This window comes from Furipterus horrens, unplaced genomic scaffold (genome assembly GCF_987537825.1).
Source record: "Furipterus horrens unplaced genomic scaffold, mFurHor1.1.pri manual_scaffold_2, whole genome shotgun sequence".
Lineage (NCBI taxonomy): Eukaryota > Metazoa > Chordata > Mammalia > Chiroptera > Furipteridae > Furipterus > Furipterus horrens.
Genome location: NW_028327172.1, coordinates 47,771,318 through 47,787,575, shown reverse-complemented (window position 1 = coordinate 47,787,575; position 16,258 = coordinate 47,771,318). Strand labels below are relative to the sequence as shown.

Genomic DNA, 16,258 nt, shown 5'->3' with positions numbered 1-16,258 from the left:
TAAAACATAGATAACCTGAAATGATTTATGAAAGTTAAATGACAGAGTTTAATTGAAGTCTGTATTTTCAGATTCCCAAATCCAGAACTCCTTCCACTGTACCGCACTGCCTTATTGCTAGATTAAGGTTATAGTTGATAAAAATTAAACTTAGAATAAAAAATTCCATGTATAGAGCAGGACAGATGGCTCTGAAATCCTACTTTTATCATGTCTTATTCTGAAAAAAGAACATGAAATTCAAAGAAGACACCACTAAGGGCAAATATGCTTCCTTATTTTTTTTTTTTTTGTGTTTCTTAACCAGTGGAGTTAAAATATATAATTATTTTTGTTTCTTTTGGTCTAAAAGTTAACTTCTTTATAAAGTTTATGACTCTTAAGTTTCCTACCCCTCTGAGGTAAATAGGATAGGATACGCAATCAAAAAGGTTTTCGCCAGAACTGCTCCCTTAATTTTGCAGTGTATTTTTCTAGCTCTATAGATTTGACTTGGGGTGGATTGCCCTGCAGAAGGTAACAGGTGTTAGAAGGTAACAGAGACAGGGTGGCTGGGGAAGCACAGATAAAGAGTTACTAACAAAAAAAAAAAAAAAAAAAAAAAAAGAGTTACTAACAAGGTGTAGCATGGTATGGTCACAACGACATGGGACTAGGAGCCAGATAAGCTGGGTTTCTGGTCCCACATCCATCAATTACTAGCAGGTGATCCTGGCAAGTCATTCCATATTTCTAAGTCTCGGTTTTCTGATCTGTAAAACAGTTATCATTGTCCTGTCCTCCTTCCTAGGTTGTTGTGTGCTTGAATAAAAACATGAAAAGTTTTGCAAATAAGAGACTTCTTTATTCTTAACTTCTAATTAGAGTTACCTAAGAAGGTAGGAACCTGAAAAAAGTAGTCAAGAAAACAAGTTTATAGGCTACTTATCTCTAAGGCTTCAAAAATGTATTAAAAGTGCTAGGGGAAAGGTGAGAGGGAGGTGGTGGATATTTTGTTATCTCCTTACAAGTAGATACAGAATATGCACTTGGTTGTTATTTAAAAATGTGACCAAGAGCCATATTATATATCTACTTATAAGGAGATGACTGTGTATTTTAAAGCAAAAACAAAACACCTATAACAACGAATGGATTTAATTCTTAAAACAGATAATAGCTATGATCCCGTCGTCGTCGTCGGCAGCCGTCCGTCTCGAGAGACGATGGCGTAGCTTCTTGAGAGTCTATCTGCACCGCCGAGAATGGCTGTGCAGTCCGACTCGGGAGTGACAATCCCTGCCGCACTTGTTACAGGTGAAGGCAGATGGCTGTTGTTGCTGCTGCTGACGCTGCTTCCGCCTCGATCTTTTCTGGACTGCCTCCTCGTTGCGCGCAGCCTCTGCGCGTGACATACCTTGCCTGACCGCGAGCCTCCGGGCTAGGCGGTCGTCTGCTTGAACTTCCCATGTGTTGAAATTGATGGAGCATTGTGTCATGTCCTTTTTGCAGATGTCTTTGAACCGCAGTTTTGGGCGCCCTGTCATCCTCTGGCCTTCTGCTAGCTCGCCGTAAAGGAGGTCTTTGGGAATACGGCCTGCATCCATTCTTTTGACATGGCCGAGCCACCTGAGGCGTCTCTCACTAAGAACTGCATGCAAACTGCTCATGTTGGCTCGCTTCAGCACCTCGGTGTTGGGGACCTTGTCCTGCCAGGTGACATGCAGGACGTGTCGCAGGCACCTCATGTGGAAGCTGTTGAGTTTCCTTTCGTGCCTTGCTAGGTGGTCCACGTCTCGCTGCCATAGAGGAGAGTGCTGAGTACGCAGGCTTGGTAGATGCGCAGTCTGGTTTTCTCAGTGAGGCTGGAATTGTTCCACGCTCGCCGGTTCAGTTTGGCCATAACTGTGGCTGCCCTGGCGATTCTCCGATTGACCTCCAAGTCGACTGACAGAGAGCTCGAGATGGTGGACCCGAGGTAAGTGAAATCGTTGACAACCTCCAGGGTGTATCCGTCGATGGTGATGCATGGGGGAGTCCCCGTGCCTTGAGCCATAACGTTCGTCTTCGTCAGGCTGATGGCTAGTCCGAACTCCTTGCATGCGTGGGAAAGGCAAGTGACTAACTGCTGGAGTCCCTCTTCGGAGTGTGATGTCAAGGCTGCGTCTTGAGAGAGAGAGCTATGATCCATTCATTACATATTTATAATAATAGCTACTATGGTATTCAATACTACTATGTACCAGCCAGTATGGTAGATATTTACATATTTAATTTTTATGATTAAATACTGCCAGGCAGGCACTATTAGCTCGTTTTATAGATGAGTATAAGCTGACAGCTTAAACTTGCCTGAGGTCACAGACACAGTAAGTGGTGGAGCTGGTATGCAAACCTGAGGTCTGCTGATTCCTTAGCCTGTTCAGTCCTATACCCTAATTTCACAAGTCTAAGTCCTTTCTGTGCTCCAGGTCCACTCAGATGCTCTCTTCTTATGAAGGCTTATCCAGTTCTTACCCACACCTCTCACACAGGAAGTAAATGACTTCCTCTGGGTGTTCCAAATAACTTACGTACCTTTCTTATAGTACTTCAGGCTTTCCATTTTCTATTACATATTGTTTGTTCCTATTCCATTGCCTCAATTAGACTATAAGCTGCTTGAATGCAAGCTGAAGAAGCATGTTCCATGAACAGAACAGGATTCACTCACACGCTCATCACTTAGGAGCACCTCCTTCCTTAATGCCAGACTGGGCCCTCAGGATGAGTAGACAGTCCCCAGCGTCAGGGTGCTCAAAGCTGAGTGGGTAAGACCTGCTGGGAGAAGTGAACCTAAGCAACTAGGAGAATACACATTTATCCCTGTGCCTGCTGAGTCAGTGAACAAAAGAGGAAGGATGTGAGCTGGATCTAGGCAAGGCAAGGACAGGTTATTCGAGGTAGTGGGAAGTTGTCTGAGAAAAGGATTATGGTCAGGATGAGCGTGGTATGTCTCGGGGGGTCAGCTGTGGTGGGGTGAGAGAGCAGAGGAGAGACATAATTGAGGGACTGTCCCAGGACCTGGATGCTGGGGCCCCATCACACAGCCTGTTCTCAGCAACCACAGGACACAATCTCTTCAACTTGGTGCCAAACCTAATGATCTTCCTGGTAGCCATCAGGCAGCAGCTCGCACGCGCATTTTTCCCTGACTGTAATTCAGCGCCAGCAGCAGCTGTGCGTGTGCACGTCGATTTGAATCTTGGACCGCTTCGTAGGGGGCAGTAAAAAAGGAAAAATGTGATATTTAAGTGGCGTGCTGGTGGCTTTTTATCAAAATATTCAAGAGCACAACCTCTAAAGTTCTGCTCTTAAAAACTGTGCTGCTTGGAAGTTACCACAAAGTTAGTAATCCTAGGATGAAAAAATGGGGAATTCTTTTTGAAAGAGCTGGCAGAAAGCAGTGAGCCCCACGTCACTGTACTCATGAGGAAGAGGGGTCAGTTGTAGGGTTAATCAGGTACATGCCTTTGGTATTAGACAGGACTTCTGTAATGTGAAAGACAAAAAAAGAAATTTTAATCACACTGTCTTTTCTTTAAAAAACAAAAGGAGCTGTCATGTCCTCTCAAGGTTACTGTAAGGAGGGATTTAGTGACTACACAGACCCTCAGCCAGCCTGAAATCTCGGCACCGAAAGGACATGCAGCAAGCGCTTCCACAGGAGCCGATCAGTGAATGGTAACAACCACACAGAAAATGGCAATGTTTTCTTTTACAGAAGATGTAAGAGGCTCTCTTAGGAGCTTGAGTTTTTTTACCCTTTGCCCTAAGGAGCACAGGCTTGGGAGGTAACCTCTCAGTCCATGGTTGCTCTCGGAAATTCTCAGATTTCCTCTGAGGCTAAAAGTGCTTGTTCCAGCTTTGTTTAGATTGTAACTTCCAGCACGGCTTCCTGCAGTGGTCTTTCCTTGGGATCATTATGTAGCATTCATTTTGCGGGACTTCACATCTACCTTGGTAGCCCATTTGTCATTAGAGCACCATAAAGCGATACCATACTATTTGTTCAGTGTTAATAATGTGCTTGGCACAGTTGGCATGGGGGGTACTGCATACCTGTGTGAATTCGTGGCTTAACGGGTTTTTTACATCAGTGCCAGGAGGCAAGATTCTAGTTTTATTGTTAGAGGTTCATGGGTTAACCATTCTTAGAAAGTCACTTAATGTCTTAGCACCTTAGGAATGGAAGTTGCTGGAAAGCATAGTGTTCTAGGAGAGGAAGGTTGCAATGATAAAGTATTTCTATGTAAGAATTTTGGGTAAATTGTACAAAAAGATTTCAGAAGAAAGGGATTTAATCTCTAAAGTTCTAGTAGTTTGCTGTGATTTTGTTTCTTATTTTAAATATTTCCTTCTTTTTCCCTAATATTGAATTTCCAGTTTTGTATTTTTTTTCTTGAAAAGGGTTCCTATATTGTATAAGTGTTAAGTACCACCAAACCCAGATTTCTCTATTCCTAAAATGATCTGCACTCTAGCCAAGGTAGTCAATTCTTTGCCAATAAAGCTACTGTGCCTTTTCTAAAACTGTTCCCCCTATGTGAGGGATTGGGGTGAGGATCACTGCAGGAGAGAAGGAAGAGGGAGAGCACATTCTAGGCAGAAGGACCGTGAGCGTCATGACTCTGAGTCAAGAAAGAACCTGTTCATGTAACTAAGAGGGGTCCGTAGAGCAACTGCCCATGAGAGCAGGCGAGAGTGGGGCCGGATGCAGTGGAGAGGAAGGGGCCAGGAAGGCCATGAACAAGAGCTTGGATTTTATTCTAGACACTGAAGATGGGGAGTGATTAAGATGTAACAAAAAAATTTTGAAGGTCATTTTGACTACTGTGGAGAATGAGCAAAGGTGGGAAAAGAGTAAACCCAAGGAAACACCTTGGACTAGTGCAATGTCTGGGTAAAAGAAGGTGGTGACTTGGACCAGTAACGGTAGTAGATGGCAAGTGGTCAGGTTTGATATATGTTTTATAGGTAGAGATGACAGGGTTTGCTGATAATTAGATTGAATCTAGTAATAAGGAAAAGAAGGGAGTAAAGGATGATTCCCCCAGTGTGAGCAATGGGTAGACGGGGCCATCAAGAGAAAGGTGGGTGGATGGGTGGCTTTAGATATGTTGAGGCTGAGATACCTGTCATAGTCCAATGGGAGGTGTCCAGTGGGTCTTCAACTATAGAGTTTACAGGAGAGAGCTACACTGAAAACATAACTTTGAGAACCATAAAGATACAGCGGGTTTTCAAAACTAAGGGAATGAACGAGACAACATGAGAAGAGAGCAGAGAAAAAGGGAGAATGATCTGAGCTGGGACCACACCTGGGAGAGATGTGGGAGAGAACTCCGTATTTAATGATCACATAAGTAAGGAGGATCATGAAAGACAGAGAAAGAACAGCTGAAAGAATGAAATCCAGGGTAGGGTAATATTGCAGAGGCCAAAAGCGGAGAATGTTTCAAGAAGGCAGGAATGCTCCTGAGATGTGGAACAGGGTAAGAACAGAAGAGTGGCCTTTGAATTGGCAACACAGAGTTCAGCAGGCACCTGCCGACAGAGAAGGAAGTTAGGCATATTGATAGAATTGGGAATCAGACAGGAATGGGTTAATTAGGAACTGGAAACATAGAACATAAGTAAACCTATAATCATTATAAAAATCAAATCAATTGTTAAAAAATCTATACTTCCCCCTCAACAAACCAAAAATAGTAGGTTTTTGCTAACTTCTATCAGACCTTCAACATATAGATAATTCCTATGGTATACGAACTGTTCCAGAGAATAGAAAAGAAGATACTCAATTTATTTTATAAGGCTGTCAGAATCATGTTACCAAAATAAGACAAGAATTATTATATGAGAAAAAAAATTATAGGTTAGTCTCATCTCAGTTCACAGCTGTAGATATTTTTTAAATATTAGAAAATCAAATCCCGTAATACAGGAAAATATAATATATTGTGATTAGACAAGAGTTTATTCCAGAAGAAAAAGATGGTTTCACATTAGAAAAAAAAATATATATATATTTTTTCTTTTCTTCATCCTGTCACACCACCGATTGAAGCAAAACAGCACAACATGCTGCCACTTCACCCAAAAGTGATGTTTTCACTTTGCCCTTCTTTGACGGCTCAGTGGGTCATTAGCGAGAGGCCCAATGAGTGCTTTTAAAAGGGGTAAGAAAATATATTATTATCACTACATTCGTCGGCAGCCGTCCGTCTCGAGAGACGATGGTGTAGCTTCTTAAGAGTCTATCTGCACCGCCGAGAATGGCTGTGCAGTCCGACTCGGGAGTGACACGGTATCTGTCTCCTCCCGTGTTGAATCGACATCTTGCGATGACGCTGGAGTGTCCTCTCCAGTGAAGCTGAAGCTACAGAGCCTGGGCAGGGTGATATGGAGGATCTGCTGTTGCCCATGCAGCAGACCCCCCCTCTCCTCGCAGCTGAAGGGTCCAAGGGAAAGACGGAGTCAATACAGCTTGGCTTCAGGTGCGCCGCAGGAGTTGCCGGTGTTGACTACAACGTCAAACCGCCTTAGGGACTCCGGCTCCGGATTTTCTGTCAGGGTTTACTCCCTTAGCCTTTCCCCTGAAGAGGTATGCCGCAAGGCAGCGGAGGTTTTTTGGAGTCAGAGTTTTCCTTCTCTGATGTGCCCTGACTGGAAGATCGAACCAGCGACACTTAGCTCGCAGGCCGACGCTCAATCCACTGAGCCAAACCAGCCAGGGCCAATCACTACATTAACATAGTAAATAAAGGAGAGCAAACATAGTGTTATCTCAATCTATTCAGAGTAAGCATTTGATAAAATTCAAAACAAACAAATTAATGATTAAAAGAACAAGTTAGTGATCTGGGAATAGAAAGAAGCTTCCTTTTGCTAATAAAGAATATCTTTTTAAACCTTCAATAAACAGATATAATACTTAATGGTGATAAGTTAGAGGCATTCTCTTTACATTTACGAATAAGATGAGGATATCCACAATCGCTGCTCCTCTTCCATAACAATAAAAAGAAATAAAAGTTGTAAAAATAGAAAGGACAGAATACCATTATCCACTAAAAAAAGTCATATGCACAGAAAATCTAGAAAAATCTAAGACAACCTATTGTACTTAATGTTAGCAAGATTGCTGGATACACTCCAACAATACAAAAATCAGCAGTATTGCTGTATACTGGGCCCCCCAAAGTTGGATGTTGTAATGAAAGATTTGTAACAGCAACCAAAATGGTAAGCTACCTAGGACCAAGTATCTAATAAAAGATTTGTAAGGCTTGTATGAAGAAAATGAGAAGACTTCACTGAGAAATGTTTAAAAATCAAAAAGAAAACACAGACGCCATGTTCATAGTTAAGAAGACTCAATATCACAAAGCTGTCAAATCACTCAAATATAATTCATATGTCAAGAAAGGCCAAAAGAATTTTGAAAAAGAGCTCTAAGTAGAAGCCTTGCCCTACCAGATTATCAAGAAAGTTGGGGAACCTTCCTTTTGCCTTGCTCTGAAGGAACACAGTTAGGAGTAACACTCCCGGCCTCTTTCCATCTTCTCACTCACTGGCTCTTGCAGGAGGAGGGAGTTTTCTGATTGGTTAATTTAGAGAGAAAAACAAAACCTGAATATTCTTGGTTTAGCCCCACCTCCGCTCTCTGCAGTGTAGTTAAGGGCCTGCCTCTGTGGGGAAAGCCTAGGGTCCTCCACTTCACACTGATTGTGAAGTTAAGTTTAATTTTGAGTGACATCTTCACAAGCCCTTCTAAGTATAGATCTAAAGCCACAATTTCCAAGTGGCTTTACTAGTAACAACTGACATTTTAATTTCTATTAGTCTGTCTCTTGTATCTCCTGTCGCAAATTGTTCTGAATGTCAGGGGGAAGAGGGATGCTATTAATAGTTATTGGGCATCCTCAAACCTCAACAAGACTCACAAAAATTACATCTTGTAATAATTAAAAATGTGGTACTAGCCTATGGATACACAAAACAATGAGGCAGAACAGGAAGCCTAGAAACACATCCATGTATATAAGTGGAGTTGGTATACGAAAGAGGTGGCATTATCAAACAGTGGACAAAGGACAGACTTCAATAAATGATAATGGGACAATCTGCTGTCTATACTGAGCAAGACCCATCTAGTGATTAATCAGGTAGCGTTGTGAGTTGCCTCTCTCTCTCTCTCTCTCTTTTTTTTATTATTTTAGGTTATTTACCATTTCTGTTATAAAACCCTTCATGAATTATATATCTGTTTCCAACTGGGTCACAAATCCCTTGAAGATAGGCCTTGAGTATTATACTTCTTGTTACCCTCCAACTTTACACAGAGTTGATGCTAACTACCTGTCTGCTAGCTTCCTGCTCCCCCTCCTCCTTCTTATTTTATATTAAAACTCAATTCCTATCACTCATTCCTTAGGGAAGATAAATATGAAGCTTTTCTAATTATCTTGCTCTCCTGACTAGAATTTTTTAAACCTTTGTGTATTTGCTTAACAGGAGTCCTATCTATCACAAAATCAGCCATCTGGAACCTGCATTGTGAAGATCAGATGAGAAAAAAAAAGTCAAGGTAAAGGTTAATCATATGTGTTGCTTTCTTATCATCCTCAGGATCTATCCTTACAGCACAGAAGAAAATGAAACCAATCTTGTACCTTCCTCCCCACAAATACTTTTCCGTCTACCATCGCATTTCATTCTTACCGCAAATTGGTGAGATGCGCAGGGCAGGGATTACAGATGAGGAAATTGCGTTTCTGAGAGGCAGGACTTGAAGTTCACACAGCAGGTTAGACAAAAATCGGGGGTCAGAAGCCAGTGCTCTTTAGAAGAAACCATGCTGCTCCCAGTTGTCTAACTTTCTAAAGGCCTAATTTCCGTTTGCATGATTTTCTAAGTTACTGCCTGTCATTCAAGGTTTCAAACTTCAAGAATTACTATGTGGCTGGAGCTAATAGTTTTCCATTTATTTAAGTGATGTGAATCACTTTAATGTCTTCTTGGCACCAGACTTTACTTCTCCCTTTCTCTTTTTATTTGATTAAAAAAAAATTTTTTTTTAAATTACAGTTCACGTTCAATATCATTTTGTATTAGTTTCAGGTGTATAGCATGGTGGTTAGACAATCATACTTTACAAAGTGTTCCCCCTGATAGTTCTAGTACCCACCTGGAACATAGTTATTACAATACTATTGACTATATTCCCTGTGCAATACTTTACATCCCCATGACTATTCTGTAACTACCAATTTGTATCTCTTAATCCCTTCACCTTTTTCACCCAGTCCCCCAAACCCCGTCCCTTCTGGCAACCACCAGTCTGTTCTGTGTCTATGAACCTTTATGATGTTGAGATATGCTCCCTGTAGTACCACTTTGCTGAGTTTTTATCATAATGGGAGCTAAAATTTTCAATGCTTTTTCTGCATCTATTCATACAATCATGATTTTTAGCCTTCATTTTGTTTTTGTGGTGTATCATTGATTTGCAGATTTTATACTACTCTTGCATCCCAGGAATAAATCCCACTTGATCATGATGTATGATCTTTTTAATGTAATGCTGGATTCGGTTTGCTAATATTTGGTTGAGGATTTTTGCTCTCTGTTCATCAGGTATATTGGCCTATAATTTACTTTCTCTGTAGTATCTTTATCTGGTTTTGCAATTAGGATAATGCTGGCCTTGTAAAATGAGCTTGGGAATCTTCCCTCCTTATGAATGTTTTGGAACAGCTTGAGAGAAACAGGTGTTAGTTCTTCTCTGAATGTTTGGTAAAATTCGCCTGTGAAGCCATCCAGTCCAGGACATTTGTTTGTTGGAAGTTTTTAAATTAATGCTTCAATTTCATTAGTTGTAATTGGTCTGTTCAGACTTTGATTGTTCTTAATTTAGTTTTGGAAGACTATATGTTTGTTTCTAGGAATTTATCCATTTCTTCCAGATTGTCCAATTTGTTGGCATATAGTTGTTCAAACTCAATGCCAGTGCTGGGACTGAGGCCACTCAGTAAGTCTTGGGGTACGTGAAGATGAGCTGCTACCTCCTGAGTACTCGCACACCTTTGTGGTGGTGGTGGGGGTCTCAGGGAGTTGTCAGGGTAAGACCAAAAGAGTTTATCAGGACCAAACAGACCAAGATTTGGCTGTCTGAAGAGAGGGTTCTATATAGGAAGCATAGGGTTAAGGTTAGGGAAAAAGGGTCCCTGCTCCAGAGTCACAGAATTTGGTCTCTGACATCCAGACCCAGGTAGCTGACTTCTCAGCAGGGCATGAGCTCGGGAGAGCAGGGCAGGGCAGGACAGGGCAATAGGGAGTCAGGAGCATGGGGCTACTGCTTTCCTCCAGGCTGATGCAGTATGGAGGGGAATGCTCAACCCAGGCTGTATTGGAGGGGGACCTAGCACAGGGCCCAGGCAGCTGTCTCTTCAGCTCTCTCCCTGGAGCCACACAACCCAATCTGTCCTTTTATGACTCCATTTTGCTCTGAACTGCCCTCCCTCTGCCAGAGCCCAGGGTGAGCAGCTGTGAATGAGACTTGTGTGCTGGCCCTTTAAGAGGGTGCCTGGGTTTCTAGCAGACGCCTGTATCTCCCTGGACACTGAATCCTTGCCATTTTTTCACAGCAGGATGTTATGTGGGCTCCTCTTCTTGGCTCTGGTGCTCTGGGTTAGGGAGCCCAGCGTGAGGCTGAGACCCCACGCTCTTCAGGGGGACCTCTGATGCTCAGATGTCCCTCCTGATTATCAACTGCCCAAAGTGGGTGTGGGGCCAGCCCTTTTCGCATTTCTGCCCTTCATACCAGTCTAGATGTGGCTTCTTCTGTCAATGTTTGGTTATGCGTCTTCTGTTCAGCTAGTCTTCAATTGGTTATTCAGGTTTATTGTTTTATAATTTAGTTTTATTTCCAGTTTGGACCTGGGAGGAGGTGAGTGTACCTTCTACCTACTCTGCCACCTCTTGGACCTCCATCTCCCCTTTCTTTTTAGGAGTCATGTTTATATTGATGAAGCACTTTTAAGTAGCAACTTACCCTCATGGTACAGGAGGCACTTACATCAAACACAAGAACATTCTAGTATGTGCCTCCTGGTATCAAGACCAGGTCCTGGCGAACCTGACTTATTCCTTGTCTGCTTTCTTCCCTTAGTTCTCACAGCCGCGGATGCTGGTGCTTATTCTGCATTTATGACCTGTGCTTGTTCTTTGGAAAAGCCTTAGGGGCTCCATGTCTCTCTCTTTTACGAATCACAGGGCTGCCTTTCAGTCTCTGCCTCAGCAATGTACTCAGGGGTCGCCTGCCCAGCCAGCCTCCCACAGTTCAAACAATGCCCCCTCAAGCCCTCTGCCTTCCGAAGGCGCTTCTCCCCCTTTTGCCACGATGGCTGCCTTTCCTTTTCTTCAGGTATCTTCTTAGAGAAGAAAACCCAGAAGGCAGGTGTGGAGTAGTGTGGAGGTCAGAAACGTCTCTCAGGATTATTAGCTACATTACACTTCTGAGTATCAGAAATAAAGGTACTCACCACCTGACCAGTAGTCCATGTTCCATGAAGTTTTTCAGGTTTGGAAGGGTCTGCCTCAAGTCTGGAGTCCCAAGTCCATGCTGATATCTTAGCTACAAAGGTAAAACAACTGAATTTTAAAAATTCTGGCAGTTACTAGGCAATGCTTCAAAAATATGATTTACTGAACATGCCTTTTTCTATTTTTGAACTCTAAAAGAGGAAATATGAATGTACGATCTCAATATCACCAACCACACTGTTGGGATGATGTTTAAAGTAGCCATTTCAGTTCTTGCTGCCTTGGCCCCTAAAGTTAGAGAAGACTAAGAATGGTAACTGTGGGATTAGGCTATTCCAAAGACCCCTGTAAGATTGGCTAACATCGATTCCAGAGACATATACCAGAAAAGCAGTATTGCCTTTTAGGTACTGAAGGCTGGTATTACATGCTCTGAACACATTCAGCCCTTCTGTCACTGATCCTTCCCTTTGTATAACTAAGGGTAAGAATCATGCTGTATTCATCTAATTCCCGACAGTGTCTGAGTGCTAATGCTCAGTCAGTGCTTGCTTATTAAACAAATATAGAACAAGTCACTTTTGACAGAAGCTGTGGTCTGTATTTCTCTTGCATCGCTAATTTCCCTCTTCATCCAGAACCAGAGCACAGAGCTGTAGGGCTAGCATGAGGAAATTATGGCCTAGGCTTGATCTGCTTAGTTCTACTTATTTCTGTAGAGGCTTATTTTCTAAAATCAAGTATCCTTCTATGTTCGTTGGGTAACTTGCTAAATGGTTGTCATCTCTGTGTTCCTTTTTCCTCTCACTCTATCTCTGAGTACCATTTGCTCCCTTACCTGACCATAAGAAGATATGAGATAGGTATATGTGTATATTCATACGCATGCTCACACACATAATATCAAATACACAGTAAGTGTGCAACATAGCCCTGCAGAAATGTATCTTTCAAATGACATGATACAAATAACACTTTGTAATCTGTGTACTGGTGTACAAATGTGAAGGGTCATCAGTTCTGAAGTTTTACTTTTCTAGCACCTAACTTTAAAAGTGACTAGGTCAAGGTTTTAAATATTTTCCTCCCTTAAAAAAAAACCGCTACCAATAAAAAAATTAAAGGAAGTTTTCTTTTGTTTCTATCTAGTACTCAATTGGTTTTTTACTTAACAGAAAAGTTCATTCCCACTACACTGAACTTTTAAAGAAAAATCCTCAAACCTAATCATCAGATCTCTTGGATATTCATGTAAAGGAAGGTGGTAGAAACATAGAATGTTAAAGCTGAAAGGTATCTTGAATATTATTTCAGCCAATCCTTTTCCTTTTGTACATGGGGAAACTGAAGGCCAGAAAAGGGAAGCAAATTCTCCAGGAACTCAGGTTTCAGCAGCAAAGATATTATTAGCCAGCGCCTCCTTTTCACAACCATGCTAATTCACCATTCACCCAAAGTGAGAGGGAAATTGGTAAAAACACTTTAGAAGACAAAGGGAAAATATTCTTTTCCTTTTCCAAAACTGAGCTTGGTGACCTATTTCACCTCCTGAGATTTGCTGACCTTGAATTACCAGATTTACTCCATACTAAATGACATCATTTTTTATATTATTAATATAAAAGTATTTTTTTCATATATTGATAAAAGCAAAATGGCTGATATCCCAATGACATTCCTGAATTCATTGTTTCAATAAAAAAGTGAAATTGTTTACACATGGCATGGAAATTTCACCTGTGATTCATACTGAAAAATATTAAATATCAAAAAATCCATACTGAAATAATACTAAGCTATGTGTCCCTGAGCCAGTACATCATCAATTGCCTGCCCCTGGCTCCACAATGGAAGGTGGGTGTTGAATTCTTTTCAGAGACCACAGTGAAAATTTGTCTGCAAGTCTGACTTCAACCAAAAAAGAAAAATGTGGGCATTTCCAGCTTCCACCCAGGTCTTAACTCTCCATTTGTCGCTGAGCACTATAACTTTTTATCACAGAATCTTGGGCTATTGTAGCTTAAAGACATCCTGGAGACCATTTTTTCCAACCCCCTTTCATAAATGAAGAAACTAAGACTAGGTAAAGCAAGTGTCTTGCCCCAGGTCACAGAGCTGATAAGGAACAAGGCCAAGGCTAGAACCTCTTAATAACAACTCTAAATTCTATCTACCATGTCATCCTTCTAATTTCTAACATACAGGACTAAAAAATAAGCTCATACATAATACAAATATATTAATTTAATAATTAAAATAAAATGCATGTACTGTTTAATAATTCAACATAATATATGGCTTATAATAAAAAAGCAATAGTTTTCTGCTCTTCAGTAGCCACCGCTTTTAGCTGCTGCTTCTTTACCTTCATATCTCTGTGACTAATAAATTAATATTTATTATTCTTTCCCTTCCAGTTTTAGGCCTCATCCACCACGTTCCTACTATGAAAAGTGAGAAGTTAGTTCTCCTACATTACTCTTTTCTTACACAAACACTTCATCCCCTTCCCCACACACCATCTATTGACTTTATTCAAGACCACATGAATTTAACTCTCTATCCTCCCAAATATGCTTCTCTTCCTCATCCTCTCAAGATATTCAAAATCACATTTTTTGTTAAGTCAATATTTAATGTTTACCTTACCATACCTACAAAAATACTATTCACTGCTGAGCCCTGTAACATACTATTCCTTTTTTTTTGGTACATTTTTGTTTTTCTTGAAGTGCTAATTGTAATCTTTTCCCACTCATTGAGTACCTATCTTGTTCATAGTACTACTTGTTGAGTACCTATCACTAGATCCTCCCCAAACGAGAACAAAACCTTAAAATCTTTCTCAATCTGCTTAAAAACCCCATACATATAACCTAGCAGGTCCGTTTCCCCCCCTTGGAAGCATTTCCTGAAGCATCCCTCTCTCTGCTCCAATGTGAACTGGCTGCTTTTTCGGCTTGTTCCATTGTTATCTTCCTAGAACTTTCCTTCACCATCACCTTGGACACTTTATTTACTTCTGTGTTGATCTCATGACTTCCTTCTTGATTTACTGCCTCATCTTAGTGGAGTATACCCTATAATAGCTTTCTGGAAAAAGGGAGCATAGGAGGTATCTTTTTGATACTCTGAATATTGAAAAATATCTTTATTCCATTTCACACACAAATGATAGTTTGTCTGGGTATAGAATGTCAGGCTGCAAAAAATAATTTCCTTTCAAAACTTCAGAATTTCTAAAGTATTGTTTCATTGTCATTGCATTTCGCATATGGCACTTGAGAAACTTGATAACATTCTGATTCCTGATCCTTTGTATATGAGCTGATTCTTCTCTCTGGAAGCTTTTAGACTGTATTCTTTAACTTCATTTAAGTGAGTTCTGTCAATATGAAAACTCTTACCCCTTAATTTTGATTATGTTCTTGTATTATTTTTATTATTATTATTATACATTTTATCTCCTTCATTTTGTTACTTCTGGGTTTCTTCGTTTTTTCATTTTAGACTTAAAACGCATATTAGAGGCTTTCCTTTATGTCTGGTAATCTTTGGTTGTCATTTATCTTTACAAATGAAACTTTAAAAAGCTAATCAGGTAGTCTATGCGCTGGGAAATTTCACTTTAGAATGAGTGGATGGAAACCTAGCTCTTCCTCTGGAGGACATGTCAATCCCAGTAGCTCTCATTGTGGTACATAGCTTTTTCCAGTGGAAGTCCTCCAATCTTCTCCTTAGGGGTATAATCTGGATCTTGTTTTGGGAGTTAAATAGGAAAAAGTGGTTGGGGAATTCAGTGTTGGTATGACAGACTTTCACTGAATTCCCTTATTTTAAGTAAGGTATCTCATTTCTTGCCCCAGACGCCAAGCAGTTCAGAGATCAGAGCTTCTTTGGTTCAATTTTTTCAGAAATCAAACCTCCAGTCTCCCACTGGGGTATGTGCAGAAGTAGCTGGTTGGTCATGCAGGGCAGGGGAGGTAACCTGTAGTCTTACTTTTCTTCCTCCTATTTTTAGACCTGTTCCTTACCCCTACACTCTATGAGTTCATTGGTACCTCCAAATCCTAGGTCCTCCTGAAGTTCTACGGCTTGAATTACATTGCTTCTTGAAAGCTTCAGGTTTCACGTTTCTCCATTCTGCCAACTCAGTTTATTACTCATTTATGTACTTGTGATGTCTGAAAATTTTGTTGACTATCACCTGCTCTTGTTTCTTGTTCTTTTCATGCTTGTGAGTTTACAATTTTCATTTTATCTTTAATAGTAGCATTTCATTGGGGGTCAAATAAATATAAATATATTCAATTTGTTTATCATGAAGTTCCCCATATATATTGTATAAAACAGGTTTTCAGTATTGGCTCACAACCTTCCTTACAGCCTCTTACACACCACTCTGTCAGAGAGCTCACCACTCTGTCAAAAAGCTCTCTTTCCCATCTCCAAGTCTCTCTCTCTCTAGATCTGGTCATATTTTCTACATCTGGCCATATTCTATCCATTCTCAAAAAGCCAACACAAGTGTACTTCCTGCAGGAAGCACTGTCTGATTAGTCCAGGGTAAGGGGGCATTTTACTCCTCTCCCCAAATCCCTTTCTATACTAATCTTTCTATTTCTATTTGCTGTCTTTGGAAAGCCATAACTGAGTGAATGGGTACCTGGTAAATATTTATTAATTAGTA

General features: G+C 40.8%; 1 protein-coding gene and 1 non-coding gene across 2 annotated transcripts in view; both read right to left on the bottom strand.

The window, feature by feature from the left end:
* The window catches only part of UVRAG (UV radiation resistance associated), a 289,384-nt gene that overhangs the window by 15,845 nt on the left and 257,281 nt on the right, over positions 1–16,258 (bottom strand). The window contains exon 14 of the mRNA XM_090265619.1: positions 11,568–11,659. Within this exon, the coding sequence (XP_090121745.1) occupies positions 11,568–11,659 (92 nt within the window). The remainder of the gene's footprint in view (positions 1–11,567; positions 11,660–16,258) is intronic.
* Positions 6,066–6,201, bottom strand: LOC150018521 (small nucleolar RNA SNORA21). The gene has a single exon (XR_016509523.1). It is a non-coding gene; the product is annotated as a small nucleolar RNA SNORA21 (small nucleolar RNA).